This window comes from Propithecus coquereli, unplaced genomic scaffold (genome assembly GCF_000956105.1).
Source record: "Propithecus coquereli isolate 6110/MARCELLA unplaced genomic scaffold, Pcoq_1.0 Scaffold150, whole genome shotgun sequence".
In the NCBI taxonomy this organism is placed as follows: domain Eukaryota; kingdom Metazoa; phylum Chordata; class Mammalia; order Primates; family Indriidae; genus Propithecus; species Propithecus coquereli.
This window is the reverse complement of record NW_012139414.1, coordinates 6,374,795-6,401,996: the sequence shown is the minus strand read 5'-3', so window position 1 is coordinate 6,401,996 and position 27,202 is coordinate 6,374,795. Positions and strand designations below refer to the sequence as shown.

Genomic DNA, 27,202 nt, shown 5'->3' with positions numbered 1-27,202 from the left:
CCTGGTGTGGTAGTGGCACCGGTTGGTGGCGGGGGGAGAGCGATGGGGGGAGCTAGAACTAGATCAAGAGTGTAGGAGCTGTCAATTTAGCCCTTATGATTTACTAATTGTGCCAGTCAATCTGGGAGAAGTATTTCGCTGAAACTTATTTTATCCTTTGGTATTTTAAATACATTCATTTCAAAAATAAAATATAAATATAAAAGACAAACAAAAATGTATTAATAAAAATAAAAGAATTTGTTCTGTAAAATTTGGTTTCTATCAAAAGGCTACACTTAAGGACCTAGAAGGCCACAGGTTCCCCACCTTTGGTAAAGATTATCCTTAAAACAAGCTGTGGGCTCAATTTGGCCAGATTTGGCCTACCAGCCACAGTTAACCAACCCCTAGTCTAGGTCAGATAGTACATTTTGTTCTCATGTCTCTTAAGTCACCTTTCTTTTCTTTTTCTTTTTTTAACATTTTAACTCCTTTTACTGTCATTCCCAATTAAGTCACCTTTCATCTGGAATACTTCCACAGCCTTTCTTTGTTTTTTGTGATGTTGATATTTTTAAAGAATACAGTTTCCCCCTCCCTTTCTTTTAATAGAAACATTCCTCATTTCATATTCGTCTGATTTTCCTTATGGTTAGATTGAGGTTATGCATCAGCAGATGGAATACTGCATTAGTGACGTGTCCTTTTCAGAGTGTCACACCTGGTACATGATGTCCCCTCTCCCTCATTGGTGGTGATGGTTTTGTTCACTTAGTCACTGTGTTGCCCAATTCCGCTCTTGGATAATTATTTTTTTTCCTCCCTTGCAACTAATAAACTATCTTTGAAAAGACACCTTAAGGCAATGCAAATACCCTGCTTCTCACCAAAATTTCCCCATAGTTTAGCATTCATGGGTGGTTCTTGCTTGATGAAAGTTTTTATTGATTGTAAGCACAGTCACAGTGAAGGACTGTTTTCCTGTTGTTATACCAAGACAGCCACAAAGGAAAACTGAATACCAAGTCTTTTTACTTTAAAATAATTATGGATTCATAGGAAACTGCAAAAATTATACAGAAAAGTCTCGTGTACCCTTCACTCATTTTTCCCCAGTGATAATGTCTTATGTGACTGTAGTACATTATCGAAACCAGGAAATAGACGTTGGTACAACCCATAGACCTTATTCAGATTTCACCAATTTTAAATGCACTCATTTGTATGTGTGTAGTTCTATGCCATTTTATCATATATAGATTTATATAACCACCACCATGATCAAGATACAAAAGTATTCTACCACCACAAAGATATTTCTCATAATACTTCTTTGCAGTCCAGCCTACCCTCCACCCAAAACTATCCCTAGCCTCTGGCAACCACTAATCTGTTCTCCATTTGTGTAATTTTCAGAAGTGTACTCTGACAATATGATAGCTAGCTTCTGCTTTCTTTTGATTATGTTTACATGGTATATCTTTCTCCATCTTTTTACTTTCAACCTACCTATATTATTACGTTTGAAATGAGTGTCTTAGAGGCAATATATAGTTGTCGTGCCATTTTAGTCTCCTCTGCCAGTCTATTATAGAATTCCACTTTGGTTTCTCTGTAGTGTTGTTGAGTGTATCTGTTTGTTTAGACTTTTTAGTGGTTGATGGAGATATTACATTATACATATATATCACAGTCTACTGGTGTTAACATTTTACCAGTTTCAGTGAAGTGTGGAAACTTTAACCTCTTTTTAAGTCTCTTTAATCTTCCCTCATTTATAGTATCTTAAATATTTCCTGCACATGCATCGAAAACCACATGGGATAATGTTATAATTTTTGTTTCAACCATCAAATATAATTTAGAAAACTCAAGAGAAGAGTTTATTGTGCTTACTCATATTTTTACTCTTTCGGTTGTTTGTTCTTTCTTCCTGATAAACCAAGTTTCCTACAGAATATTCCCCATCTATTTGAAGAACTTCCTTTAGCGATTCTTTTAAAGTGAATGTGATGCCAACCACTCCTCTTAGTTTTCCTTCATCTGGCAGTGTCTTAGTTTCCTCTCCATTTCTGAAGGATATTTTTGCTAGGTAAAGAATGCTGAATTGACAGTCCTTTTCTTTCAAGACATCCTTGTGGCTTTCCTGGTATTTGATGAAAAATCGTCTGTCATTTAATTGTTTTTCTCCTGTAGGTAAGATGTTGTTTCTCTCTCACTACTTTCAGGATTTTTTTTACTTTCCAGATACTTAGTTTTCAGAAGTTTGATTACGGTGTGTCTTGGCCTGTATTTCTTTGGCTAGGATTTCTTTGAGTTTATTCTTTTGGGGGTATATTCAGCTTCCTTAATCTGTAGGTTTATGTCCTTCATAAATTTAGGGGAATTTTGAGCTATTGTCTTTTCAGATACTTTTTTCAGGCTCACATTCTTTCTCTTCTCTTTTTGGAACTATGATGACACAAACGTTAGATCTTTTGTTATGGTCCCACAGGTACCTGAGGCTTTGTTTGTTTGTTTGTTTGTCTCACTCTGTTGTTCTAACTTGAAGTTCATCTGTCTTGTGTCTCTTCCATATTGCTTTTGAGCCCATTTGTTGAATTTTGTTACTTTGCTTATTGTATTTTTCAGTTCTAAAATTTTTATTTGATTATTTTTTTTTAACTTTCTTTTGTTAAATTGTTTCAACTGTGCTTGTAATTACTTATAGAGGCATATTTATGATGGTTGTCTTAACCTCTTTATCAGATAATTCCAACATATGTGTCATCTTGATGTTGGCATCTTTTGATTGTCTTTTTCATTCAAGTTGAGATTTTCCTGTTTCTTAGTATGACAAGTGATTTTCAATTGTATCCTGGAAGTTTTGATTATTATGTTCTGTTAAGACTCTGGATCTTACTTAATCTTCTTAATCTTCTATATTACTTCCAGGTAGAGGGAGAAGTCCAGGCTCCCCTCCGGAAACCTTGGACTGGAAACCTGAATTTTACCTTGGGTTATCATCCAATACTGCCGTTCTTCTTTTGTTGATCAAATTGTCCCAGCATTGGCCATTAGGAGCTCTTTCAGTTGGCTTCTGTGTTTCTTTAACATATTTCCATCATTGTAGGTTTTTGTTTGTTTTGAGCACTTCCTTACTTTCTGGCACTACAAGATTCTCCAGGTTATCTTATATACAGGCAGTCTTGACTTACATGATAGTTCAACTTACAATTTTTTGACTTTACAATGGTGCAAAAGCAATACACATTCAGTAGAAACTATACTTTTGCAATACTGTGCAGTGGCAGGGACCCACAGCTCTCGGTCAACCACATTTTTTTCAACTTAATGTTATTTTCAACTTACAGTGGCTTTATTGGGTTGTAGCCCAATTGTAAGTTGAGGAACATCTATATTTCCTGCCCCAGACCTGTCTATCAGGAGCCCTGGTTTCTAATGTTGGTGAATGGTATGAAAAACCAAGATCTGGGTGAAGGTATGCTTGTTGTTAGGCTATCTTTTAGCCCAACTAAAAGCTGACAGAGCAAAGAAGTATATGTGTATATATACATTTGTGTATTTCTATCTGTATCCGTATTAAGGTAAACACACTGACATCTCAAGCTCTAATTCACTACCACATGGGTCATTCTAGCCACCTCCCCTTGTTTATCTGTAATTCCTGCTCGAACGACAAGAAACCTGGCTCCCACTGTCAGTCATCCATTTACTTGATTGTTCAATTCCAGTACAGGTATTTCAGGATCAGAATCTCTCACCCTAGAAATACAGTGTGATGTGCAGTTCCTTTGCCTTTAGTCTTACAGATTCCCCTCATTTCCACAATGATTTAGGTCATCTCCCTTCCTCCTCCACCCCCTTCAGTGAGTTTATTTCATACATTGGTAATGCAGTTCCATTCTCTTGTCATAGTCTTCACTCCTTCCTGGGATCTCCTGACTTCTTAAATTTTGTAAAATTTTCAGACATTAGGGTTCAGTATTTGTGCTATAAAGTTCTATAGATTTTAACAAGTGCGTAATTCATTATTACAGTATCACTTAGAATAATTTTCTGCCCTAAAAATCCCCTGTGCTTCCCCTTTTCATCCCTTCTTCCAAACACGGAACTCCTGGCAACCACTGATCATTTTACTGTGTCTACAGTTGTTCCTTTTTCAGAAAGTCATGTAATTGGAATTGTACAGTATGTAGCTTTCTGGCTGGCTTTTTTCACTTAGCAATATGCATTTAAGATTATTTTGTGTCTTTTCCTGGCTTGATAGCTCATTTCTTTTTATCGCTTTGTATAGATGCATCACAGTTTGTTTATTCATTCATCTATTGAAAGATATCTTGGTTACTTCCAGTTTTGGGTGATTATAAACAAAGCTGCTATAAACATTCATGTGCAGGTTTTTATGGGAATATAAGTTTTCAAGTCAGTTGAGTAAATACCTAGGAACGCAATCGCTGGATCACGTGTAAGAATACTGTGAAGCTTTGCAGAGAAACTGCCAAACTGTCTTCCAGAGTGGCTGTGCCATTTTGCATTCCATCCAGCAATTACTATTCCTTTTGCAGTACATCCTTGCCAGAACTTGGTATTATCAGTTTTTTGAGGTTTAGGCATTCTAATAGATATGTAATGGTATCTCACTATTGCTTTAATTTGGAATTTCCTGATGAAAAATGATCATGAGCATCATATGCTTATTTGCCATATGTACAACTTCTATTTTGAGGAGTCTGTTCTGATCTTTTGCCCATTTTTTAAATTGTGTTGATTGTTTTCTTATTGTTGAGTTTTAAGAGTTCTGTATATATTTTGGGTACAAATCATTCATCAGATATGTGTTTTGAATATATTTTCTCCCAGTCTGTGGCTTGACTCTTCATTCTCTTAATTGTAAATTGTGCCTTTCTCAGAGCAAATGTTTTTAATTTTAATAAAGTCTAACTTACCAAATTTTTTCATGGATGCTGTTTTTGGTGTTGTATCTAAAAACTCATTGCCAAACTCAAGGTCACCTAGATTACCTTCTGTGTTATCTTCTAGAAGTTTTATAGGTTTATGTTTAAGTCTAAGATTCATTTTGTAAGGTTTAAGATCTGTATCTAGATTTATTATTCTTGCATGGGGACATCCAGTTGTTCAAGTTCCATTTATTGAAAGGACTATCTTTTCTCCATTAAATTGCCTTTGCATCTTTGTCAAAGATCAGCTGACCATATTTGTATGAATCTACTTCTGGCCTTTCTATTCCATTCCTTTTATCTGTGTGTGTGTTCTTTCACCAATACCATGCAGTCTTTATTTCTGTACCTTTATAGTAAGTTTTGAAGTTGAGTAGTATCAGTCCTCTAACTTGTTCTTCTTTACTGTTAGGTTGGCTGTTCTAGATCTTTTGCCTTTCCATATAAACTTTAGAATCAGTTCATCAATATCTACAAAATTGCTCTCTAGGATTTTGTTTGATTGGGATTGTGTTCAATCTACAGATCAAGTTATTACTAGGTAAAATTGACAACATAATAATATTGAGTCTTCTAATCCATGAACATGTCATATCCCTTCTTTTTTTAGATTTTCTCTGATTTTTAATCAGAGTTTGTTGTTTTCTTATGTATCCTGTACATGTTTTGTTAGATTTATACATAAGTATTTCAGAATTTTTTGATGCTCGAATATAAATGCTATTGTGTTTTTGATTTCAAATTGTAGTCGTTCTTTGCTAGTATATAAGAAAGCAATTGACTTTTGTATATTAACCCTGTATCTTACAACCTTGCTATAATCACTTTTTAGTTCCAGGGGGTTGTGATTTTGGGGGGTTTCCTACATATATAATCATGTCACCTGCACACAAAGAGAGTTTTATGTCTTCCTTTCCAACCTTTATAATCCTTATTCCCTTTTTTTGTCTTAATTGCATTATCTTAGGGCTTCCAGTATGATGTTGAATAGAAATGATGAGAAAAGGAAATCCTTGCCTTGTTTTCTGATCTTAGTGGGAGAACATCTAGTTTCTTACCATTAAGTATGATAGCTATAGGTTTTTGGTAGAGATTGTTCATTAGGTTGAGAAAGTTCCCCTCTATTCCTAGTTTGCTGAGAGTTTACAATCATAAACTTCGATTTTGTCAAATGATTTTTCTGCAGCTATTGATATGATCATATGATTTTTTTTTCTTCTTTAGCCTATCAATGTCATGGATTACATTAACTGATTTTTAAATGTTGGACCAGCTTTTGATACCTGAAGTAAATCCTAGTTGATCATGATGTATAATTCTTTTTATACATTATTGGGTTTGATTTCCTAATATTTTATTGATTTTACATCTATATTTATGACAGTTATTGTTCTGTGGTTTTCCTTTCTTGTAATGTCTTTATCTCCTTTTGGTATAAGGGTGATGCTGGCCTCAGAATGAATTAGGAAATGTTACCTCTACTTCTGTTTTCTAGAAGAGATTGTAGAGAATTAGTGTTATTTCTTTCTTAAATGTTTGGTAGGATTCACCAATGAACTCATGTGGTACAAGGAACTAGGAAGCTGTCCGGCTTCAATCTATTTGTGTCTTTAAATCTAAAGTGAGTCTCTTGTAGATAGCATGTGGCGGGACTTCATGTCTTTTTATCTATTCTACCAACCTCTCTCTTTTGATTGGAAAGCTTAACTCATTTATATTTAAATTAATTACTGATATAGAAGGACTTATGTCATTTTGTTATTTCATTTCTATATGCCTTATAGCCTTTTTTCCCTTATTTCCTGAATAATCATCTTGGCATTTAGTTGATTCTTTGTAGTGAAACATTTTAATTACCTTCTCATTTCCTTTTGTGTTGTTAGCAGGGGCATTACATTTAACATCCTAAAGTTATATTCTAATTTGAATTTATACCACCTTAACATCAGTAATGTACAAAAACTCTGCTCCTTTACAGTCCTGTCCCCACATCTTTTAGTTGTTGATGTCACAAAATTACACCTTTAGACATTGTGTGCCCAAAAACATAAACTAATAATTGCTTTTTAAAATGCATTAATTTCTTAATTTAAAAAACAAAATGAGGAATTACAAACCAGTTATAATGATATTTTATAATTGCCCATGTATTTACCTTTACTGTAATTTTTATTTCTTAATACAGCTTCAAGTTACTGTCTAGTGTTCTTTTGTTTTAACCTGCAGGACTCTATTTAACATTTCTGCCGGGGCAGACTAGTGGTAATGAACTCCTTCAGCTTTGTTTATCTGGGAATGTCTTAATTTCTCCCTTATGTTTGAAGAACAGTTTTGCCAGATATAGGATTCTTGGTGGAAAGGGTTCAGTTTTGTTTTGTTTTGTTTTGTTGTAAGCACTTTAAATATATCAGCTTTCCGACTTCCAAAGTTTCTGATTAGAAATCTGCTAATGACCTTATTGAAGATCCTTGTATGTGACAAGTTGCTTCTCTCTTTCTGCTTTCAATATTCTCTGTCTTTGACTTTCAACAGTTTGATTATAATGTGTCTTGATGTGTCTCTTTTTGAGATCATTATACTTGGAATTTATTGAGCCTGTTGAATGTTTTATTCATGTCTTTTATCAAATTTGGGAAATTTTCAGCTATTAATTTCTTCAAATATCCTTTCTGCTGCCTTCTATCTCTCTCTTCTCCTTCTGGGATGGCCACATGCAAATGTTGGTCCACTTCATGGTGTCCCTCAGGTCTCTTAGCCTCTGTTCATTCTTTTTCCTTTCTGTTCCTCAGACTCAGTCATTTCCATTATCCTACCTTCAAGTTCACTGATTCTTTGCCTGTGCAAATCTGCCTTTGAATCCCTTTAATGAATTTTTTATTAGAGTTATTATATTTTTTAGCTCCAGAATTTTTTTTTTTTTTTTAGGTTTTCTATGTCTATTGATATTTCTGTTTTGTTCATATATCCTTTTCTTGGCTCTTCCCATGCGTTTCTTTAGTTCTTACAACAACTTTAAGAGAGTTATTTTGAAATCTTTGTTTAGTAGATCTGCCATCTGGTCTTTCTAAGAGTCAGTTTCTTTTGGATTTGTATTTTTCTTTTGAATGTGCCATACTTTCCTGATCCTTTATATGTGCTGTGAGTTTATTGTTCAAAACTGGACACTTCTATCTAATAATGCAGTAACTCTGGAAATCAGATTCTTTGCCTTTCCTAGTGTTTGCTGGAGGATTTTGTTTGGTTTGGTTTGGTTTTTTTCATTGTTGAAGACTATCTCTGTGCCAAGGATCAGCCTGAGGTATGAAGTTAAGGTCTTTTTAGGCTTTTTTAAAACCTGCATTCTTCCCTTTACATGCATGATGATTTTCTAATTTCTCCCATATATGTAGTTGCTTTTTTATATCCTAGACTTCAATGTATGTCTCCCAAAAGGAAAGAAAGAGAAAAATGAAAGGTGGATGTAGGGGGAAGCACTGGCCCTTGAAATCCCCTGGGAGTCACTTCTTTAGCCAGGGGGCAGAGAGGGGAGTTTGCAACAACAGTGGCTGGCTACCTCTGTGTCTACACTTCCATGATCAGAACACACATCCTTAATATTTTGAAGACAGTGTTCTTATTGCCTGTACGGGCTCCCGCAAGTTGCGTGCAAGCTGCTCCAGGAACACGAACACAGCTGCCTGCCTAGGGGTGAGGTGTAGGGACCTGGTAGGCACTTTGGAGCTAAGAGCTGAAATTCACCAAAATTAACTACAATTCACTATCAAGCTTTCCCTGAATGTTGCAAGCCTTAAATAGACTCCAGAGTTCCAAAATAGCTACATCAAATAAATTCTGCCGGTATAATTTTTGTCTAGGTGGGGAGAAGTATTTCTGGTGCTTTCTACTCCACCATCTTTCCAGAATCCTCTACTCTTATATTTTTAAAATTTATACTTAGTTGAATTCTGAAGTTAATCAACTTTGCTATGCTCCTTCAACACAATACAAGGACTTTCCTGTGCTCTCTCCTATAATTAATACTGTTAGGGGTGCTCCACCATGGGCTGAGAAAGAATTCTTGACTCAAAGATTAAGGTAGGTTTTGAAGCAAGAAGTTTATTTTGCTTTCCAAGGGAGAAAGGGCACAATATGGAAGGAAGAAAGAAAGCTGGCACCAACGATGAGTGGCTTGGACTTTTATTGGGGTTCTAGAGAGCAGAGCAGCAGTTGTTGCAAAATGATAATGAAAAGTGGTTGTTTTCCAGAGCATTTGCTGATGTGAAATAACAGAAGATGGTTGTTCTCCAGACAAGTTGTTTTCTGTTGGGCTGGTTTTATCTGACTTCTCAGAATGCAGTCTTGCAGATGCTGAGGGGCTACATGTCCTTTTCTCTTTGCTCAGTACTCTTCCAGTTCTCTAAAACAAGCCGTTAAAAAAAAAGTTAAGCCACAGGTGGTCAAGGAAGAAGCAAGCAATGGGGGCCAGCATACTGTTGTGTACAGTGATGTTTTTTGTGTTAGATGATTTACTAGCAATGCCATCCTTTCAGATACTTGTTTAGGTGTATCCATATAAATACCACTTTCTTGGTTCACCTTTGTTTCTTGCATTCTAGTTGTTCTTGCTGGATACAGTTTCCTTCTCACTAAACTGAATGGTAAGCTTAGTCTTTTTTCTCCTCTCCAAAACATATTTATTTCACTTTCAGTCTTGAATGATAGATCATCAGAGTAGAAGACTCCAAATTGAGGCATTTCCTCTTAGCACTTTGAAGATAATGCTCTGTTGCCCTCTAGCATAATTTTTTCATTATCTTCTAGCATCTTTCATCACTGATGAAATGTCTGGTATCTTTCCATCGTTTTGAAGTCTGCTGATAAACTCAGCAACCAGTAACATTTATTAAGGTTACTTGCGGGAAGCACTGATCATGAATTAACTCATTTAATCCTTACAAAAACCTTTTGAATTGTAGATACTATTTTTCCCCATATTCCAAAGGAAGAAACTGAGGCTAAAAGACTAAAAGTCTTATCCAAGGGCAAATAGGGCACAGCTAGAATTCAATCCCAAATGTTTCAAATGCAAAGCCTACTTCGAACAACTACATTGCACAGAGAGGTAGGGAAAGAGAAGTGTCCTTTGGGAACAGGTTGTAGATTCTCCTGTCTCAGTTCACTCGCCGTAATCTCCTTGGTCTCCAAGGTCATCAACGCAGAGTTTTGCCAGATTTAGCACCCTGTATTTGATTAGGCACTGATCACAGAGGCCCTCTTCCTGGGTATATAAACTTGTAATGCGTAAAGGAAAATAAAGAAGAGCTGTCCCCTCCCCACACCCTCTCATCTTGGAATAAGAGGGAAATTGTGTCTCCGTTTAGGTTTGTGCAGTGTTCTCTTAACAAAACCTACTGACTGACTGTTTTTCCTCTTGTGGTACATGTGGAACTCACCCTTTTCAGAGGCCTGATTGTTCCCAGCAGCACTTGCTTTTAGAGAAATAGCAAAGAAAATTGGCACTTTGGTAACACTGCTCAGAGGATTTAGCTCCACTCCAACAAAAGTGGAGATTAAGATTGAAACTTCAGAAAATGAGTTTGCAGGTAAAATGTTTTTTAATTGCACTTGGATAGATCTAGAATTTAATCTTATTATTATAGTTTTATCTCTCAAAAATGGTTCCACAGGCAGCTGTTGCCAGGTACATGTTACTTATCACCAGTAAACCCAGAAGAGGGCAGCGGCACTGCTTGGCATTCCACCATTGCAGGCTGCCAGGTGCACTCTGAAGTCCGGCTGTGTGATCTCTGACTCCTCTTGCCCAGAGAGCAAATAACACAGTTGTAGCTACTACAGGCAAGAACAATTATAAATCTCGGAAATTCAAAGGTGCCACTACTGTAGCACTCTTTCTTTTTAATTTCAAAAATGACCTCCCAGTATTCCAAAATTACTTCTCCCTGGAATTATCCCTGGACTTCCTCTACTCCTACCCTATTAAGTTCATGCTTTTGAGTTATGAGAAGGTCTGGCAGCCCCTCCTCCTTTAGCCAGTACTTCCCCAACTGTTTGGTTTGTAATTATGACTGTATGTTTCGAAGACCCATCTAGAAAATAAGACTAGACACTAAGATCATGTAAAAGCTCTCAAGAGTACAAAAATGAAAATAATATGTATGATTCTTTTTATTAGTGCTCTTTTTTATTTTGGTATTATTCTATTTTGTCCATTATGCATGGACTTTGAAATATGGTTGCGCAGTAGAGGATTAATTTTACCCAAAGAAAGGGCTGACCTTTGCTCTTAGATTCTGGGATGTTATCTCTAAGCTCTTGTAATGTCCTGCCTGGTAAGAGTATCTTTGTTTATCTGTAGGCCTTGGGCCACACCAGCCAGTCTGTGCCAACCATATGATTTAGGGTAGGGAGTTTGGGCCCCACAGTATTGGCTCAGCCTCTAGAGGGGCTGGAGACTAAGGTCAGGCACATAGCAGGCAGGCACATCTAGGCGACTAAGCCCCAATAACAACTTTAGAAGCCAAGGCTTGGGTGAGGTCAGGTTGGCAGCACTCCATGCATATTGTCACACATTACGACCCCACTAGGATAGGACAACCCACTAGGATAGGACAACCGGAAGCTCCAAGCATAGAACTCTCCTAGGCTCCGTCCCATGTGCCTCTTCCCTTCTCTGCTTTTAGTCTGTGTCCTTATCCTGTAATAAACCATACTGTAACAGCTTTCAGAGAGTTCTGTGGGTCCTACTAGTGAATTGTCAAATCTGAAAGGTGGTCTTGGGGACCCCTGAACATTGCACTGGTATATCTGTTTTCAAATCCCAGTTTTACCATTTCTCATTTTCCTTATCTGCAATAAAGGATTAGCTCTGTTTTATGGGACAATTGAGTTGTCTGAATGAAGTATATAAAACATCTAGAATCAATTATGGGTTGCCTGTAGCAGGCTCTTAATAAAGGCTTTTTCCTAAGGATGCCGAACATTTGATTTTTAAATAAAGAATAGTATAGTATCACATGGAGGGATTATTCATACAAAATACCTCCAATGTTGATATTAATAAATAGCTCTGGATTTGCTCTTTTTTCAGCTCATATATAGGATTTTTTCTCATTTTAACTCCTGGATATATAGAAATATGAGGCCTTTGAATGATTAGAACTTTTTTGGTGACTATACAATATTTATAATTTAAAAGCTGGAACAACCTTCAGCACAGCATGGTTGAGACAGGATGGGGGCAGGCCCAATGACAAGAATTTTTGTGACATTTTGAGCTTGAGGTAGCTGTTGATCACCTATCTAGATGCGTCTACGTGGAAGTTACGACTGAAACTAATGGGAAGTCAGTCTTAATCTACAAAAAATGAAGCAAGCTGCTTGCCTACCTATCAGGAACCAGTTAAGGTAATGGAGTATCTTTCAATATTGCAATTTTGTTTTTTAAATTATTATCTTGTCAGAAGGGATGGAATCTGTGTAAATAAAATCTAATCATTCAAAGGCAGAGCAGACCGACTTTAGAGGTCTCCATAAGCAGCTTTTGGCTCCCCCGCATTTGCCTTGGGACAATGCTAAGGTCTCTCTTGAGTTGTGCTTAAGTAGAGAAATAATTAATAGCCAGCATGCCTCTCCTCAGTGTGCTCGTTGTTTAGATTTTATCCTGAGACAAGTTGAAGTACCCCAAGAATATGGAATATACAGATTATTTTCTGTAACTTTTAGATCAGTTAAACAATGGGGCTTAACTTATAAATATTGTACATAGATAAGTCCAGGGGTTTAAAATAAAAAAGGCCTCTTTGCCCTCTTTCCCAGAGGTACTTGAAAGACATGGCTATTGTTAGTTCTGTCGTTTTCCAGGTTGAAAGCTAATAGATACCATAGGGTAGTGTAGTGACCATGGGCTCTGTAATCCCCTCAGAGTTGAATCTTGGCCCTTCTGCTTGCTGGGGATATGACCTTCAGTACATTCGTTACTTAGCTCCTTTGGCTTTTGCTCTCATTTTGAAAATGGGAATCTAACCGCAACATGTTTGTTAAGTGGATTGCACAAAATAGAGAACCAGACATAGTGCCTAGTTCATGGCAGCACACTCACAAGAATTCGTCACTACCATTTGCACACGAGTCACCTCCTTGCCTCCGTCCTACATTTTTTGGCTTAGGTGTTAATAAGATGTCTTTTACTTTTACTGGATGGATATAGTCACTACTCTTTTAAACTTTACTTTTAGTTTTGTCAACACTTTACATGGACAGTTTAGCGAGGCAAAGTTTATTACAAAACAGCAGTTCCTTGTACCCTCCTCAAACACAAATGCACCTCCATTTTCCCCTGTCAAGTTATAACCACTTTTAAATTTTCTAGGTGATTCTTTTGGTATTTATCGCTATATTGCTAAATAACATACTTATATTGCTGCTGTTCTTTTTTTCCATATTAATAATTTGCTCATTATCTCTTCACTGTGTGCTATGGAATATGAGGATCGAGATCTGTCTATTCCCTCAACACCCTTTCCCATTCCCCACCCTCCCAACATACCCCTGCCAGAATTTTACCTACTGTTCTTTCTGACGTTAATACGGCCATGTGAGTACTGTTCACCACTGAGGCATGTTATCTCCTATGATTGCTGTCTGTTTCCGGCATAACTTTTTGGTTTCCTCGAAGTTAATAATTATTTTATTTTTTCTGTGTCCAGCTTTCTATGTTCTTTAGCTAATTCAACTCTCAAACTTTCTGCCATCGTCTCTATTGCCTCTCACACTTTCAAATGTGTTGGATTTTCTATCAGATTCATCTTTTTTTAAAAAAGTCTGTCCAGAGGCACTTTCTGACCCACACACCTTGGACAGTTCAGTCTACTGGTTCACAGCTGTTATCCAGGGCTCTCCAGCTCTCTCCTGGGAGAGACACCTTGTGTCTGGGATCCCACGTTTCTTTCTTATTTACTCCCTCATTCACAGGAAACACAAGCTCCAGTAGATTCCTTAGAAAAGGGTATGTGAGAGGTACAGTTTATTGAGACTTTAAATATCTAAAAATGTTTTTATTCTCCCTACACATTTAGTTGATAGTTTTACTGGATATAGAATTCTAGGTTGGAAACTATTCTCCCTGTGAGGTTGGAACCACTATTTTTCAGCTTTCAGTGCAGTTGTTGAGAACTCTGAAGGCATTCTGATTCTTAATCCTTTGTATTAATATATGATCACGTTTTCTTGTTAGATTTTCTCTTTGTCTTCATTGTTTTGAAATTTCACTGTTATGTGCCTCAGACAATGTGTCTATTTTGATCCATTATAGACACCTTTATGCTGGAAACATGACATTCACTTGTTAAAATTTTTCCAAAATTATTTCATTGAAGATTTCCCCCTTCCATTTTTTCTTTTTTCTTTCTAGAACTCCTTAGAAAGAAAATTTTTAAAATTGAGTCTCTTAGACTAGTCCTGTAATTTTTTTTATCTTTTCTTTCCTATTTTCTATCTTCGTGTCTTTTTTTTACTGTACATTCTAGGTTCTTAATTTTGTTTTCTTAGATTTCTCATGAATTCTTCATTTACGCTCCCATGTTTTTAAAATCTAAGGGGTCTCACTTTGTCGCCCAGGCTAGAGTGCAGTAGCGTCATCATAGCTCACTGCAACTTCAAACTCTTACGTTCAAGAGATCCTCCTCCCTCAGCCTCCCAAGTAGCTGGAACTACAGGTGCGTGCTACCATGCCTGGCTACTTTTTCTATTTTTTGTAGAAATGGGGTCTTGCTCTTGCTCAGGCTGGTCTCAAACTCCTGGCCTCAAGCAATCCTCCTGCCTCAGTCTCCCAAAGTGCTAGGATTACAGCATGAGCCAACATGCCTCAACTCTTTTAAATTTTTTTGAATGTTCCTTTTTATAGCATGTTTTTTAAATGAACACAGTATCTTCTCTCATTTCTCTGAGGATATCAATAACAGTTGTTTTAGTTTGGTCGTTTTTTTTTTTTTTTTTATATGTTTGTTTTTGTCATTTTTCTCCCTGCACAGGCTTAGTTTATTCTGTTATTCTTTTTGGTTGTTATTTTTTATCTCTCTTTCATGTTAGAAGTTTTTCTCAGATGCCTGGTGGTCATGGGCTATCTGCTCGCATTTGAGAGTGGGAGACTATAGGCATATTGGGAGTTCTAAAGGTGTGAGCTTGATTTTATCTTGGAGTGATCTAGCTGGGTCATTTACTTAGGGAGCCCCAAACTCAGTGTCTCTCAGTCTGTCCTCTGGGGCTGATCAGAGGGTTTTTTATTTTCTACAGCTTGTACAGCCATTGGTGGCTTGGAAGAAGGAAGGGGAATATTTTCAGTTTGGTAGCCCCTTCCTCAGCTGTACCCACTATCCCATAGACCAGCAGTCCCCAACCTTTTAGGCACCAGGGACTGGCTTCATGGAAGACAATCCTTCCATGGGGGTGGGAGACGAGGCGTGGGGAACGGGACAGGGGTCAGGGGGCTGGTCGACCCCAGCGCATCACATTCACGTGCAGTAGTCAAACCTCTCTGCCAATGACACTCTGCACTTGCAGCCGCTCCCCAGTGCCAGCACCACCTCCCCAGCTCCACCCCAGATCATTAGGCACCAGACCCTCACAAGGAGACACAACCTAGATCTCTCCTGTGCTCAGTCTATAGTAGAGTTCGTGCTCCTGTGAGAATCTAATGCCTGAGGCTGGTCTGTCAGGAGGCAGAGCTCAGGCAGTGGTGGGGAAGCCGTGGCAAACACAGATGGAGCCTCGCTGACCTGCCTGCCGCCCACCTCCTGCCACGCGGCTGGACCCCCAGCAGGGCACAGACCTACACTGGTCCGCGGGCCGGGCTTGGGGACTGCACCCTTAGACCATACATTCTCCCTTATACTGTCTTCTCAGACTAAACCTCCAGTCTTCTGTTGGGCTGTGAGGTGGGCAGGTGCCCAGCTGTGTACGTGCACGGGATCAAGAACTTGAGATTCCAACCATTCCTTAACAGAATGTGAACCTGCTTTTGGATTTTTTAGGGGGAGTAGGTTTGGTGCCTCCTCAGTCCCCACTTCTAGGGGTGACCAGAGCAACCAGTTTCCGAGCCTTTGAGGAATTCTGAAGCATAAATTGGGATGAATCCTGGATTTTTCTGTTTGCTAGCTCAGGATTCAGCTCTCATCTGTCATCTTTTCAGCTTTAAAACTTTGATGCTGTTTTCTCCTCTCCCGATCTCTTTATTTTTATATTATATATCTTTTTAAAATGTTCTCCCTGTCATTTTAGTGGGGTTGGAAGAGGAAGTAAAAGTTAAATGCACGTGTTTAATCTGCCATCCTTTTTTTTTTTTTTTTTTTAAGATACAGTGCCTCGCTCTGTCACCCAGACTGGAGAATTGAATTCTCCAGTGGTGTAGTCACAGCTCACTGCAGCCTCCATTTCCCGAGCTCAAGCTATACTCCTGGCTCAGCCTCCCAAGTAGCTAGGCCTACAGGCATGTGCCACCACACCTGGCTAGTTTTTTAAATTTATTTTTTGTTTTTCATAGAGATGAGGTCTTGCTATGTTGCCCAGGTTAGTCTCGAACTCTTGACCTCAAGCAATCCTCCCAAGTTAGCCTCCCAAAATGCTGGGATTACAAGCATGAGCCACCGTGCCCAGCCAGCATCTTTTAAAACATTTACAATAATAAAGAACCTATGTTGTCATTATTCTGTTTAGTGAAATTTTGCCTGTGTGGAATATGAGAACATAATGAGAAGGCCCTTTACACGGCAGTTGATTGTTCCAGAAAGAGGGAGCACGTCCTGGCTCATCTGGCCAACAAGGCCATAGAGCCTTAGCCGCCTGGCTTTATTTAGTCAGGGCTGTACCTTATTGGGCTTATGGTGTGTTTCTGAGATCATCTTTGACCTTTGAGTTTATTAGTAACTCTGTAGATTTATTTCTTCCCTTACTATTGGATTGGAAGAATTCTTGAAACAGGGTGACCTCATGTCTCAGGGTGCTTAACCTCAGATTTTATGATTTGGGGTTTCATTCCTCTGTTGACGCAGCTGTCTTTCAGCACTATTTGTGTGTCAGTCATACCAAATTTTGCTGTTTTAGCTTCTGCCTTTTGCATGAAACAGTTGACTTTTTCTGAGCTGTTATTGTTCAATGTGATTAGTCTCAGATGCTGAGAGGGGCATATGTCAGTTTTGTCTTTTGGGTCTGATGGCTCAACGTTAATTGCAGAGTAACTTACTGTTATGGACTGGGCATTTGTGTCCCCCCCAAATTCATATGTTGAGGTCCTGTCCCCCAGTGTGGTTGTATCTGGAGATGGGGTATCTAAGGAAGTATTTAAATTTAAATGAGGGCATCAGGGTGGGGCTCTGATCTGATAGGGTTAGTGTTTTTATAAGCAGAGACATCAGAGCGCTCACCCACTAGCTAACTTCCCACGTGCACACCAACAAAAGGCCATGCGGGACATAGCAAGAAGCCAACCATCTGCAAGCCAGGAAAAGAGCCCTCACCAAAAACTGAATTGGCCAGAACCCTGATCTTGGAATTTTAGACTCCAGAACTGTGAGAAAATAAATTGCTATTGTCTAAGGCACTCAGTCTGTGGTATTTCGTTATGGCAGCTGAGCTAATACTCCTGCTTTCTGCCGTATCTACATCTTTGGTCTTCCAGCTCATTTTCTTAGACATTAGGAATCAGAATGGTCGGTTGTCAGACTTCAGCTTATACTTGCAATTTCTGTGCATCTACTTTCTTCTGTTTTGAACCAGAGTAGAGGTTTTAGAGTCAGAAGAGATCAGGTCTTCTAGTGTAGAAGTTTTCTATTGGCATTAGGAGTTAGGAGATCAAGTTGATGGGTTGCAGCTAGCAATGTGCTTAAATGAAATGCATTGCATATAGTTTTGTGAAGTTATGTTTCAGTGTTTCCAGCACACATGTGTGTGTGTGTTGTGTGTGTACTAGATTGAGATATAAAATGTATTTCTTACTGTAGGTTGTGGTTAAAAAAAAAAAAAAATTAAGTCTGGTCCACACTAATCCTTTAGTCCCTCTTAGAATATCCATGACAAATCATTACTGGTAGAGTTCGAGGGAGAAGGAAGATCAGGATTATGGACCAGAGGGGTCAAACTTCAGACTTCGAGATCTAAACCCCAAAAAGGGGGAAAAATAGGGAAGAAGAGAATATAGTCACCTCTTTCTCTCAGCAAGCAAAGCAGGGAGCCCCAAGAAGACCATCCTACAGGGCCACGCTTGGGGGTGGTGATTTGTCACATCTTTCTCTGTACCCCCGAGGTGTATAACCTCACTTGCTGTACATACCATGTTGTATTATAATTATTTGTTTAATGTCTGTGACTGGGCCAAGTTCATAGTTGGTACTCCATAAATGTTGATCGGAGGAAGGAATAAATGCCATCAGTATTGGCCTCATTTTAATGACATACATGTTAATGCCATGTCTGTCCCTGCGCTAGTTAGGAAGTCACCCCTGCCCTGTCAAGTGTATCATGCCATCTGTCATGAACGCACTGTGAAGCAGTCCGTTCTAGTCCGAGGAGCCAGTAGCAGCAAATTCTCATCATGTCTCAAGATGTCAGCAGAACAGGTGGAATTTTGATTCATCATATGGTCTTGTAGCTTTGTTAAGTGGTAGGAAAGAAGGGGCTAGGCCCTTGCATGTCCTAAGAGACAGCGCAAGTTGTTAAGTCCGATCTGTTCAGAAAGACGGCAGTCTAGTGGGGGGTGGAGTGAGGGGTACCTGCAGAGGCCATCACAGTGTGCTGCTGTTGGGCACGTTCAGGTGCATCGAGTCATGTGGAGGGGAACTGTCACAGTCTAAAGGGATTCGGGAAGACTTCGCAGAGCAAAGGACACAGGAGGAGACCTGCCTAAGGCATAAGCTGTTGTTTGTTAGACAGGGAGCAGCATGGGAGTCACATGAGCGGGGGACAGCTCAGGAGAGTCCAACGCAGATTCCACACTTAGAGTTTCTGTTCTAGATAAGGGGAGTCTCTGCTGCTGCAGGCGTAATCTCAGGCAGTCTGTAGAAGTCAGATTAGTCAGTTGAAAGACTGTGGCCGAGTCTCTGAGTGAGGGCCTGCATTAGGGCTGCGCGGGCCGCTGGTGGCAGAAGTGCAGCTCAGGAAGCACCAGCAGGGTCCAGCCATCTTTTGGATGCAAGGGGCCAGGGAAAGGGAGGTCACCTTTGACTCTGCAATTTTGAGGTTCGACACCTGGGAATGACAGTGATTTCTTCCACAGTAATAGGGAATAATTCAGGGACAGTCAATCTTGGCAGGGAAGATAGAAAGAAAGAAATTTTATATCATGGGTTGTAGAGTTCATAGAGCCCTTGAGGCACCATTTCAAAGAATGGTCTAATTAGAAGAAAACTCATAATTCATAGATAGACTAATAAACTTTTCCATTTATGTGGCATTTTCCCCCCTGGAGACCTCTTAGCTGTTGGGTAAAAAATCAGACATCATTTAAATTCAGCACATTATAATATTCTAAATCCAGGAGCCTGCGTATTTTCAACATTTTTTTCAGCTAGAACAGGAAATTGTTATTTAACTTGGTTCATAGAGATAATCAGGGTTTTTTTTTAAACACAGCGGCATGACAGAAATACTTGTCTGTTTGTAAGTCAACTGTCAACGTATTAGTTAATACGTTACGCAAACACATGCCAAACAGATGCTGTAAAGGCCTTCTCAGTTCAATTACCGTTTCCTTTAGAGCATCCTCAGCTTCCCTTCTGTTTTCTTCATTCCAGGTCATTATTCCACAGTGACTCTTGAGAAGCAATTTTCTTAACAGAGTACAAACTGGATTATTCTCTTTTATTGAATTGAAATTCTTAATGAGGCTTTCCACTAATGAGATATTGTATCCATGTTAGGCTAAAAAGGTTAGTTTGAGTCATTTAGTTAGCAGTTCAGAATTAGAAGTCATTGATTAAATCCTGACTAATAACTCAAGCAAAGTTTAGTAATGAAAGGGATTCCACCAGGTGCTGCTAACATAACCATAAAAATTCGTAACAGATAAAAAGCATCAACAGCAGGAGTTAGAATTAGCCTGACCATTAACACACGGTCACATCAGAACACCTAGCCCTCTGTCAGTGGTGTTGTGCAAAATGAACTTGACTGGTCTCCCAGGTTCAGCAGGGCGGCAGTCCCAAGGGCAAATGAGCTCCCGTTGACTGTGGTACATATGGCTTTGACAGGAAACCATATCTGGAACATGAAAGAGTTTTCTGTAACATGATAGGGCTAATCTGTGATTTTTTTTTTTTAATAATTGTTTTATATTATTTTTTTCTATGGATGTTTTTGCCTCTGATTTGACAGCTTCTTTTCTTTCCAGTTTAAGATTGATGGAGAATGGTGGACGTGGATTGATTACAACCGCTTCCAGGAGCTCGTCCAGGAGTACGAAGATAGCGGTGGATCAAAAACTTTTAGCGCAAAGGAGTACATGGCCAAAACTCCTCACTGGGCCTTATTTGGTGCCCATGAAAGAGGCTTTGATCCCAAGGACACAAGATATCAGAGAAAGAACAGATCAAAGGATATTTCTGGATGTTGAGATTATCTGTCTTCAGGATACTAAAGGACAAAAACCGGATGGCCTCAGAAGGTTCTTGGACTCTGCTGCAGTTCTTCCAAGGACAAATTATACAAATTATATTTTATATAAAGGAGACTGTAAGGCAAACACGGGGACACAGAGACGACATCCACACTCGGCATGCTTGGGACACAGCCCCAACACTTCATTACAGAGCTCAGTCCCTCTCCTGCTCTTCCTTCTGAGAGGAGAATGGTTTTTGTGGGGGAAGTAAAACGATCGTTATGAGAATATGACTGATGATTTTTGTATTGCAATTAGTAAGGGTTGCTAGAATGCTGTTCATGAGAATGTCATACAAGGACTAGACACCCAGGCCTCGTGGCCTTTCTGGGCCCTTGGCTTTCGATGGAGTAGCCACCTAGCATTGAATTGTACTGCCCTGAGCTCAGTGTGTCTGCTCCCACTAAGATTAAGAACTTGATCCCTTTCTTATATCTTAAGATAACCTCCTGAAAATAAGTTGTCACAATTCTCAATTATTTTTAAATACTACATTAGGTTACTTTAGATTTTTGGTTATTACCAACCTTTTATGAAATCACGTTGGATCTATTTAATAAAACCGCACTAGATCTTGCCCCATTCCCATACAGATTACCCCGGAAGTTGACGTGTGGGCTGGATCAGAGTGAACGCTCTGTTCCGTGAGAGGAATGGCTGCGTGATGGCAGTGAGTTAGTCTCACAAACACACTTTGGAACAAGAAGTGTCATTTGCTTTTTGTTTAGAAGGTCGTGTTTGGGCCTCTTGTTACTACCCAGACAGCAGGTCCCCATCTTCTTTCACACCTGTCGGCCTTGCTGCTTTATACAATCTGTTCTTTAAGGTTCAAGTTTTTTCAAATTGAAAATATCATAAATCCTCATTTTTTTTCAAGTTGTCCAAGTTATTTTAAAATACTTTTGTCTAGAAATTTGAATTAATAAATTAGTCTTTTTTAAGACTGGGAGCACAAATTTTCTTCTAAGTGCTTATTCTAAAGGTGGTTGTAGTCCGATAGTTCAAAGCCCTATCAGACCCACTTCTCCTAACATATCAGCTATTTTGTAACACCCTCTACTCTATGCTGAAGTAAAATTGATAGACAATGTAATCTACCTACCTATTTCGCTGAAAAGTGGACACCATAGTTATTTCTAAGTGGTAGAATCAAAACACTTCTGTTGTTAAATGGGTTGGTGAATAGAGGAAAAACCGACTGTTTCTCTGTGTACTCACACCACTCTCAGTACTTCACTTCTAATACCAGACGTGTGGGGCTTTTCCCTACACAGACCAGCTCTCTGACACCAGCTGGGTGTCCTCTAGTCCAGTTCAGTTCAGTTCTCACACTAACTTGAGTTCCTGCGGACCCCACAGGTGAGGGGCTCGGTCCCACAAGACGGCCTTTCAGTTCACACACAGGCTGCAGGTTGTAGGTCCCCGGCTTACCACAGCTTCTTTCTGACTCGGCTTTAAATCAGAGATTCTCATGACCTTGTTCTGGGTTTGATCATTTGCTAGAGTGGCTCACAGAACCCAAGCAAACAGTTTACTTGCTGTTGCTGATTTACTACAAAGGATATTTTAAAGGATACAGCTGAGCACCCAGATGAAGCGATACACAGAGCAAGGTCTAGAAGGATCCTGAATGCAGGAGCCTCTGTCTGCATAGAGTTGGGTGTGCCACCCTCCCAGCACGCTGATACATTCACCAACCTGGAAGCGCTCCAACCCTCATAGTTGAGGGGTTTTTACAGAACCTTCATCACGTAGGCACAGCAGGTCTCCAGCCTCTCTCTGCCCTTCCCAGAAGCTGGGGGTGGGAACTGCAAGCTCCAAGCTTCCACTCATGGCTTGGTCATTCTGGTGACTGGCCCCCATCCCGGAGCCCACCAAGAACAAGTCCACCTCGTTAGAATAAAAGATGCTCCTATCACCCAGGGAATCCCAAGGAATTAGGAGCTTTGTGTCCAGAACCAGGTCAAAGACCAAATACAGAATAAAAGATACACATAGCACCCCTGTCACTCAGATTACTCCAAGGGTCTTAGGAGCTCTATGCCAGGCACTGGGGACAAAGACCAAATATATGTGTTTTCTTATGTCACAGATGGAATAGTGACAGAGTTTCACAGAAATCCTATCTTCTCTCTTGAACTCACCACGTCATCAAGCTTCTGTTCAGTGTCCTGTTCTGTTGACTTAGGAGACAGACAGAGACAGCTGGTCTAGGTCGATGAGGCAGGATCTTACTGAGTCTCAGATGTGTGAGTGATCACTGAAAAGAAGTGGAAAAACATCTTTAAGTAGGATGCAGTGTTGAAAAGCAAGAGCCCATGCTAAGGAGCCCACGGACGGGCCCCACGTAGGACAGTTGACCAAGCATCCGGTTGCTGGAAAGCACCTCCCGGGCCACCGTAAGAAGCAGCAGGAGGCAGACAGAGCATGTAGGGCTTTGGGCCACTCCTCATCCTCTTCTTCAGCCACACAGCTCTGCTTTTGTTTTTTATGAATTGAGGTTCTACTTAAGATGTAACTTGAACAGATACTCTGTTGCTTCAAAGGAAAAAGAAAATAACAAACCTCTCACCTACAGAATGAGCCTTCCTGACTCCATTAATTGTAGGTACATAATGTTTTTCTTTCACCCCAGAAAATACTGATGCATTTTTTCATATTAAAATAACATGGCACAGTAAGCCCAGTTCAGAGCCACAACAGAAAATTTATAATGTCTAAGGAAGATACAGTGGAATCTACATGAAAAAAATTCAGTAAGTTTGCTGAGTAGTATAAAAGTAGAACAGAATGGGAAGCCTGAATGTTCTAAGATGATCTGTTTATAAAATTACATTCTAATTTCCAATGGAATTACTTTTGGGAGCTTAAGCAAATGATTCTAACATTCAACTGAAAAATTGACCAAACAGGTGAGAATAGTTAAGAAACTTGAGAAAAAAATAACTGTTAAAACTACTGAAACTCAATAAAATCAGCAGTTGACTTCTCATCAGAAAACATGGAGGCCAGAAGAGAGTGGGATGAAATAGACTTTCAACCAAAAATTCTGTATCTAGTAGGCCCTTCTTCAAAAAATAAAGGAGAAATTAAGACATTGCCAGATAAACAAAATGAGAATTTGTCATTAGCATACCTGCCCCCCCCAAAAATAAGGGAGTTTCTGAAACGATACTAGACCTAAACTTGCATCCACAAGAAGAAATAAAGAGCCCTGGTAAAGGTAACTACACAGGTATTATGAAAGACAATGTAGACAGTTTTGTTTATAAGTCTTTTCTTCTGTTTTAAAAGACAGCTGCCTAAAGCAATAATTACAAAACTGTGTCGATGGGCTTATATAGAGATGTAATTTGTATGATGAGAATAGCACAAAGGAGTGAGGAGAGAATTAAGGTATACTGGAGCAACTACTGACGACCACCATTGAAATTGACTATATGAATCCAAAATAGTTTTTTGTTTGTTTTTTCTTGAGACAGAGTCTTGCTCTGTTGCCCAGGCTAGAGTGCAGTGGCGTCATCAGAGCTCACTGCAGCCTCCAACTACTGGGCTCAAGTGATTGTTCTGCCGCAGCCTCCCGAGTAGCTGGGACTACAGGCGTGCACCACCACGTCTGGCTAATTTTTTTATTTTTTGTAGAGACGGGGTCTCGCTTTTGCCAGGCTGGTCTCAAACTCCAAGTAATCCCTCCACCTCAGCCTCCCAAAGTGTTAGGATTACAGGCATGAGCCACTGCACCTGGCCCAAAATAGACCATTTTAAGTTAAGATGCTAATTATATTCCCCAGGGTAACCACTAAGAGAATAAATTTTTTAAATATAGTAAAAAAAACAAGGGAATACAATAGAAAATATCTGTTGAACACAAAAGAAGTCAGCAATGGAGGAATAAAACAACATAGTTGTAAGACATTAAAAAAAGAAATAGCAAAAATGACAGACATAAACCCTACCTTATAGATAACTTATAATCCACTGTAAGTGGATTAAACACCCCAGTCAAAAGACAGAAGAATGGATAAGAAAATAATCCAACTATATGCTGTCTACAAGAGACACACTTTAGATGGTCTCTAGTGTTTAGATTGCATAGTGACTATACCAATATTAAAAAAATAGACTTTAAGATAAAAACTGTTACTAAAACAAAGACGGAGATTTTATGATGATAAGAGGGCCTATTTACGAGAAGGATATAATGATTGTATACATCTATGCCTCTAACAACAGAGGCCTGAAATACATAAAGCAAAACCTGACAGGATTTATAGGAGAAAGACAATTTAACAGGAACAGTTGGAGACTTACCCCATTTCCAATAATGGATAGAACAACAAGTCACAAGACTGTCAAGGAAATGGAAGATTTGAGCAATACTATAAACCAATGACACCCATCATAGCAGAGCTTTGTAGAACACTCCACCCAGCAGCACACTGTTCTCAAGGGCATATGGAACATTCTCGAGGATAGACCAGATGTTAGACCATAAAATAAGTCTCAATAAATTAAAAAGGATTAAAAGTCATACAAAATATGTTCTGCAACCAATGGGATGAAATTAAAAGCCAACAACAGAAGGATATTTGAGAAATTCACAAATATGTAAAAATTAACCAACATCCTAAATAACCAACGAGTCAAAAAAGAAATCACCAGGGAAATTAGGAAATACTAAACGAAAACACAACGTACCGAAAGTTATGGAATGCTGCTAACGCAGTGCTGAGAGGGACATTTGTAGTTGTAATGATTACACTGAAAAGAAGCTAAATCTCAAATTAATAACCTAACCTTCACTTTAAAAATCTAGAAAAAGCACCAGTCTACGCCTAGTGCACAGTTGTCAGGGCATCTCTGTTCATTTTTCTCCTGCGTTGAATCTTCTATGTTCTGTATCTTATGTCTTCTTTTTTCTTGGTTTATTCTCTTGTTTTAGGAGAATGCAACCTTCAGTAGCTTCCTGAGAAAGGAGTAAGTGAAAGGTAAATTTTTTTGAGATCTTGAAAGTCTAAACATACATTTATTCTAATCTTACATGTGATTGATAGTTTATTAATCAAGTATAGGATTCTAGTTTTAAATAAATTTCCTTTGCTCTACATACTTGCTAGTAAAAAAATAAATAGATAAATTTCCAAAAAAGAAAAAAAAAAAGCAGCAGCAGCAGCAGCATCTACATACTTGCTAGTAAAAAAATAAATAGATAAATTTCCAAAAAAGAAAAAAAAAAGAAGCAGCAGCAGCAGCAGCTAGAAAAAGAAGAGCAAACTAAACCCAAAGCAAACAGAAAGAAAAAAATAATAAACATTAGAGTGGAAATAGGTAAAATAGAGGAAAGAAAACAATAGAGAAAAATCAGTGAAACCATAGTTGGTTCTTTGAAAGATCAACAAAATTGGCAAACCTTTAGCTAGACTCACCAAGAAAAAAATAGAAGATGGAAATAACTAAATCAGATATGAATGTGGGGATAATGGAATGTTTGCATAACTCTGAATACACCAAAATCCCCTGAACTGTATACTTTAAATGGGTAAATTTTATGGTATGTGAAATATATCTCAATAAAGCAATTTAAAAAAGGGAAAAAGGCAAGAGGGAAATTTGAATGTTTATAAAACTTAAAAGAAGCCTCCTGAATCAATGGAGGTTTGGAAGAAAAAATCATTTCATCCTTTCTATTATAATATATACCAAAAGGAGTCAAGTGAAACATAATGATCAGAGGAAAGCTTTCGTGAGGCGATGAGGAAGGCGTTTTGTGAGCAGTGGCTCCCAATTTTCCTTTTCATCAGAGTCACCTAGAGAGCTTGCTAAAACGATTGCTGGGCCGCAGCCCAGAGTGTCTGATGTTGTAGCAGAATCTGCATTTCTGACGTGCTCCTGGCTGATGGTAGTGCTGCTAGCCCAGAGACCACACTCTCAGCGCCACTTGCAGATCTAAAAACCAGGTTAGGACCCCGCGGTTAAAAATTTTTTTGTTTTTGGATTTTTTTTAGTTTTTTATTTTTTCAATCTTCCCTTACGTTAAAAGGGCAAAATTTGGGAAAATTATTTTTTTTGGGTTTTGTTGGCCAACTTTTTCTTTGAAAGTTTCTTTTGTTTGATTTAAAAATATGTTAAGACTTGACTGGTTAAATGCACAAAGGACATAGGACGTAAATAAAATGTTATCAATAAGGATATGTAGACGGCTACAAAATATGAGCTATTCACTTTTACCAAGGAAATGCAAATTAATAATTTTCATCAAATTAGCAAAATTGTCAGAAAATTATTATATTAAGGTAGAATATAGGTATTTCAAAAGCATTTTGGCAATGTATACCAAAGAGCCTTTATCTTTAACCTTGGGTTTAGTGATTGAAGGAAAGAGTTTTATGTTTAAAGTTACTTATTAAAGCATTTAATAATAGCAAACACCAGGAAACCTTAGTGTAAAATTGAGTAGGCATATAATATTTCTTGAAAAAATGCCATAATTATTATATTACGCCATATTGTTTCGATAATTCAGTCATTGAACAGATGTTTATTGAACACAGACTTTGTTCCAGTTATTGGGGATTTATTTACAAGTAAAAAAATAGAGGGGACGTAATTCCTATCA

General features: G+C 38.6%; 1 protein-coding gene across 1 annotated transcript in view; it reads left to right on the top strand.

The window, feature by feature from the left end:
• The window catches only part of LOC105806992 (S-adenosyl-L-methionine-dependent tRNA 4-demethylwyosine synthase-like), a 183,935-nt gene extending 162,717 nt beyond the window's left edge, over window positions 1–21,218 (top strand). Inside the window, exon 17 of the mRNA XM_012640242.1 lies at window positions 20,320–21,218. Coding sequence (XP_012495696.1) covers window positions 20,320–20,541 — 222 coding nt within the window. The 3' untranslated portion in view covers window positions 20,542–21,218. The remainder of the gene's footprint in view (window positions 1–20,319) is intronic.
• The last annotated feature ends 5,984 nt before the right edge of the window (window positions 21,219–27,202 follow it).